General features: G+C 38.6%; 1 protein-coding gene across 3 annotated transcripts; it reads left to right on the forward strand.

The window, feature by feature from the left end:
• Nucleotides 1-1,884: 1,884 nt before the first annotated feature.
• Nucleotides 1,885-5,306, forward strand: LOC127839112 (uncharacterized). Of its 3 annotated transcripts, none has more exons than XM_052367313.1 (2): nucleotides 1,885-3,437; nucleotides 3,981-5,306. In XM_052367313.1, the coding sequence occupies exon 1, from the start codon at nucleotides 2,101-2,103 to the stop codon at nucleotides 2,854-2,856; it is 756 nt and encodes a 251-aa protein (XP_052223273.1). In that variant the 5' UTR covers nucleotides 1,885-2,100; the 3' UTR covers nucleotides 2,857-3,437; nucleotides 3,981-5,306. The 3 variants fall into 3 exon arrangements, with proteins under 3 accessions (XP_052223273.1, XP_052223274.1, XP_052223275.1); XM_052367314.1 differs by having other exon boundaries at nucleotides 3,992-5,306; XM_052367315.1 differs by having other exon boundaries at nucleotides 4,004-5,306.
• The last annotated feature ends 203 nt before the right edge of the window (nucleotides 5,307-5,509 follow it).

The raw sequence follows: 5,509 nt of genomic DNA on the forward strand, positions 1-5,509 counted from the left end.
TGCTGTGACCCACTACGGTGCGTAACCTCAAGGTTATACGTACCAAGCTCCTGTAGCCAGCGTGCAACTGGCCGAGTAGGGTGCTTCAGGTTTTTATCCAGCTTACCGCTGCATTATCTGTCCGGACAAGGACTGGCTGTCCGTACAAATAGGAGTGAAGTGCTTTCAATGCATGTATGACAGCAAGCAACTCCTTCCGTGTAACACAGTATGCTTTTTCATGGGAGTTGAGAGCCTTACTGTAATATGCAATCACAGTTTCGGTCCCGTTTTGAATTTGTGAGAGGACAGCACCAGTTGCTATGTCACTGGCGTCAGTGTCCAGGACAAACTTGGAACCAGGAACCGAATAACCTAGAATTGGTGAGGAATTTAGAGAAGTCTTTAGAGATTGGAATGACTCGTCGCATTCTTGTGACCACTCAAATTTGGAGCTCTTATCCGAAACCTTGTGCAAAGGTTTCGCTTTAAGCGCAAAGTCCTTGACGAAGCGCCTATAATATGAGCAAAGTCCCAGAAAGCTCTTAACCTCCTTTGCATCTCTCGGCGTTGGCCATCTCAGCACTGCTTCAATCTTTGCTGGGTCCGTAGAGATACCATCCTCTGAGACAATGTGGCCAAGAAACTTTATTTTCTTTTGAAACAAGCTGCATTTTGAGGGCTTACATTTAAGGTTAGCATGAAGAAGCCTTTCGAAGATATGTTCAAGGCGGGCTAAACCTTCGGACACAGTGGAACATGGAACAACAATGTCATCCATATATAGGAGACACTCCTCCCACTGTAGACCTCTTAGAACGTTCTCCATCAGCCTTTCGAATGTAGATAGAGCATTTGCCAGTCCAAAACTCATTACTGTAAATTGGTACAGCCCCATAGTTGTTGCAAAAGCGGTATTTTCTTTGTCAGCATCACTCATACCGACCTGCCAGTAGCCGCTATTAAGATCAAGCGAGCTGAAATATTTGGCGCCAGAAAGTGAATCGATGCAATCGTCAACCCTTGGTAGCGGGTATGTATCTTTGATGGTGACGTCATTTAGGCGCCGATAGTCTATACAGAACCGCGGGGTGCCATCTTTCTTTGTCACTAAAACAACTGGAGAAGCCCATGCACTGCTTGACGGCTCTATGATGCCACGTTCCAGCATTTTGGTAACTTCTTCCTTTTCAATTGCACGTTTACCAAGTGGTAAACGCCTTGGCGGTTGCCGAATTGGTGCAGCTTTACCAGTGATGATGACATGTTTGACTAGTGAGGTTCGCCCAATGTCCTCTGACGATTTGGAAAAGACAGGACTGTACTTGCAAAGCAAGTTTTGAAGATCAGATTTTTCCTGATCATTTAGATGGACTGAACTGCGATCATACAGATCAGTAAGGTGCTGTGGCAAAGTGTTACATTCAACTTGTTGAGTCACACGCGCAACACGATGTTGTTGCGTGTTTTCAAAGAAAGGTTTGCAGGTGCCAAGATGCATTCGTTTGAAGATTGTGACAGGTTCTGAACCATAGTTAACAACATTAACTAGAACATTCTCTGAGTGTGTTTCAACAATACCGCTCATGGGAAAAACTTCCTTTTCAGCCATAACATCAGGATCTGGTTTTACAAAACCAAGTGGTGCCATATATTCAGCAAGGGGAATATTAACTGGAACTGGGTTTCCGGTTCCGGTGTCAACAGTGTAAACAATGTAGTTTCTTTTTAAAAACCATATGCAATCAGTGCGATTAAAAGCGCGAAAAGTGTGAAAAGTGTTAATATAAAGGACTTAAACTTTGAGGAAAAATGTACGTATGAAACACATTGAAACAAAATAAGTATGTTGATGAAATGAAAGTTTTTCAAAGCTAAATACGTTGGGTAGGGTATTGTTTCTCAAAAAATGAAATTATTCTCGGTTTGATAAATACGGTATAGTATGGTTTAATACGTGTTATTTAGAAGAGAGATTATGGTAATGGTTTAGCGCGTATAATGCACGGGTTTTGTGTGCATGTTTTAGCGCGAAAGCGCACGAGTTTTTCGTTTTGGGGTATATATGATTTGCAAATCTAGTGAGACGCCATTCGAGGGTTGTTTTTGACAGGCATAGTTATGGAGCAAGAAAACGAAAGGGTGGATGGCAGTTTATCAATAATGACGGAAATTCAGAGCCTGTTGGACAGAAATTTTTCGGACTTTCGAAAGGATTTTCAATTAGAAGCGGAATGGGTTGCAGAAAATTCGAGAAAAAAGGTTAGACTTGATAGTTCTGTTTCTTTCAATAACATTGGTAACAAAAAGCAATTTGATTTCAATAATGAACTTTTTGACATTGCGAACATGTGTGAAAAGGCTCTTTCGTTAAGAGATGTGTCCAAGGCGGTTGATTTAATGAAGGAACTGAAAGATAAAATTCAGCATCGTAATAAGATAATTAGAATTGCTGACAGTTCATCTGCAGGTTGGAACACTGTCAATGAGTATGAGATGATTGACTATGCATCTGATTCGGATGATGATAGAAAAATTCGTAAGGCAGAGGAAAGAGCGGTTGCAAAAGCTGATAAGCGAAAGAAAGCAATGTTAAATTCCACTGTTAATTATAATGCTTTTCGAAACTCAACATCCTATAGTCAAGCAGGTCGCGGCAGCGGTAGAGGCATTTTCATGGGGCGGCGTTTCGACCAGCTGGGAGAAGTCATGTGTTACAAGTGCGGCAAAGTCGGACACTTCGCTTCCGGTTGTGCGGTCAACGTTGGGGCTCCCGGAAACGTTATCGGTCGAGGACGGAGAGTACCACCACCGGCCACAGTCTCTTCAGCTGCCCAACAGCAGCAATTGGGACAACAGAAGCATGAACAACAGTGACAAACGAACATGGCAGGATGAAATGAACAGTGATGGCATTTTCAAATCGGTTTGCAGTGCAGTAACTGGACAGTTCGAATGGTATACTAGCATTAAGTATTGGAGAACATAAAGGTATGGTTTATGTAGTATGTTATTATTATTATAATGTTTATGATTATGATATTTTTTATTTCCGTTTTAATATTTATCATTAATTTTGTAAATATTGTTTTATTATATCTTTTTAATTCTCTTGTGCATTATTCGAGTGGTCATTTGACCGTTTGTGAAGGCCAGAGTGTGCCTGATGTTGATTAGCCGTTTGGCTTGTGTGGTCATTTGACCGTTTGTGAAGGCCAGAGTGTGCCTGATGTTGATTAGCCGTTTGGCTTGTGTGGTCATTTGACCGTTTTTGAAGGCCAGAGTGTGCCTGATGTTGATAAGCCAGTTGGCTTGTGTGGTCAGTTGACCGTTGTTTAAGGCCATAGTGTGCCTATTTTTGATTGAATTAATTTTATTGCTTTTACAAATGTTTATAATTGTATCTTTTCAGTTAAAACACAGTTCGAGAGGTATATAACGTGGTGGAGAATATTTAGGTATTCATTTTATGTTTTATATTATTTGTATTCTCTCTTTGTTTTATTCGAAAGTCCTGTCAAATACAAGCACTCACTCCTATTTTGTCTTTGGTTTATTATTTGTTTGATAATGATAATGATGATGATATGGGTTATAAAGATGATGAGATTTTAATAGTATTTTGAGAATAGAGAATAATAAATTTACTCATAACTATGAGTAAATGAAATTATTCTCGGTTTGATAAATACGGTATAGTATGGTTTAATACGTGTTTTTTAGAAGAGAGATTATGGTAATGGTTTAGCGCGTATAATGCACGGGTTTTGTGTGTATGTTTTAGCGCGAAAGCGCACGAGTTTTTCGTTTTGGGGTATATATGATTTGCAAATCTAGTGAGACGCCATTCAATGGTTGTTTTTGACAGGCATAGTTATGGAGCAAGAAAACGAAAGGGTGATAACCCCGCCCGCCCGCCCTAAATGAGCATATGTATGGTTAAATAATTAGTTACATTGCTTTTGTGTTTATAATTTTGCTATTATAAAGTCTATATTTAGTATATTTTCAGTTCGGTTTTTAGTCCATGTGAGATGGGATCTTAACACGAACCGATTCCTTTACTGGGAAAGACGATGGGTGTATTTTCATTTAAGTCTGAAGCAGCTAAGTTTTCTTGATTATTTTTACTCATTTTTTACTTAATATTGTGTTTGAATAAGGTCTTTTAAGTTATGGGTGTCATGTTTTTCGAGACTCTCACTTCCTGGAGATAGAACCTCCAGCATACTTATTGAAATATTGGTATGTCTAAATGTCAGTGTTATTATTTTTTGTTGTCGTTCGTAATGAACGTTTAATTTTAAAGACATTTTTATTGTACGATTACTTAATATTTTCATTTTGGTGTGACTTGTTAGATGTTGAAGTCGGTTTAATATAGCTGTTAAATTCGTCATATGCATTTATATATTTCTCGGAATATTTATGATTTATCAACATTCTTTTTAGATGCTTTATGGATTTTATGGCTTGAGTGACTTGTTTGTTTCTTGTTGATGTCCGGGGTGTGTGCAGGATGCTTTTGATGTTTGTTTGTTATGTTAACTTGCGCAATGAAATTGATAATGTTTTAATTACATTTTTTACTATAAAATACTTAATGTTTACAGTATCTTAATAGCTGCTCATTTGTAGATTTCTCTAAATTAGAGGTTTCGGGAGGTGATGAAGGCACCTAGACACCGGTCTCGAGCCATGGGTCCTCATACGTCCCCCTGCCATTAAAAGAAAAAATAAGAAAACAAAAAATGGCAGTAGGGTTGCGTATCCCGCTCGCGGTTTTACCTGAATCGTTTATTACTACTGATTATTGTATGGGATGTACGTGAAGTCATGTACACTTCTCTTGATTGGTGGTGATGGATGAATCTTGCAGATATTAGCAGCTTCTTTGAACAAATTAATGTTTCACAATTGTTAATTTATAATATTTAAGCAAGTTAGCGTGATTGATGGGCATTGGGGGCGTCCTGTGTGCACTTTGGGCATCGGCCGGGATCAGTTTATTCAAACAGTAACTCTTTATTTGAGATATATACATGACGTCTAATTGTTATGAATACATTTGCACTTTTTCACATGACACACATGTGCATGTGAAGTGTTCATAATTACATGCCCTACAGCATTTAAATAGTATCGTTTCAGTTCTTTATACACCTGAACAAAGATGTTAAACCGTCTCCAGTCGTCTCGAGGCTAATCAATTGAGCGGTGCCGTTGAGGTCTATATCCATTGCACATACAACACATACGGGCGTCAGAAGAATTGTTTTTTGCATTTATATGTTGAAAGTCCTGTCAGATACAAGCACTCACTCCTATTTTGTCTTTGGTTTATTATTTGTTTGATAATGATAATGATGATGATATGGGTTATAAAGATGATGAGATTTTAATAGTATTTTGAGAATAGAGAATAATAAATTTACTCATAACTATGAGTAAAGCTTTTTTGCGCGCGTTGGCATGTACCGTTTATCCGTCACGCTCTACCAAAACAGATGAATGGTCACGCTTGAGAAAG

This window comes from Dreissena polymorpha, chromosome 7, assembly GCF_020536995.1.
Source record: "Dreissena polymorpha isolate Duluth1 chromosome 7, UMN_Dpol_1.0, whole genome shotgun sequence".
Classification (NCBI taxonomy): Eukaryota; Metazoa; Mollusca; class Bivalvia; order Myida; family Dreissenidae; genus Dreissena; species Dreissena polymorpha.

Bases quoted from the DNA above. Each gene is read 5' to 3' on its own strand.
- LOC127839112 (XM_052367313.1), top strand. From the start codon at position 2,101: ATGGAGCAAGAAAACGAAAGGGTGGATGGCAGTTTATCAATAATGACG.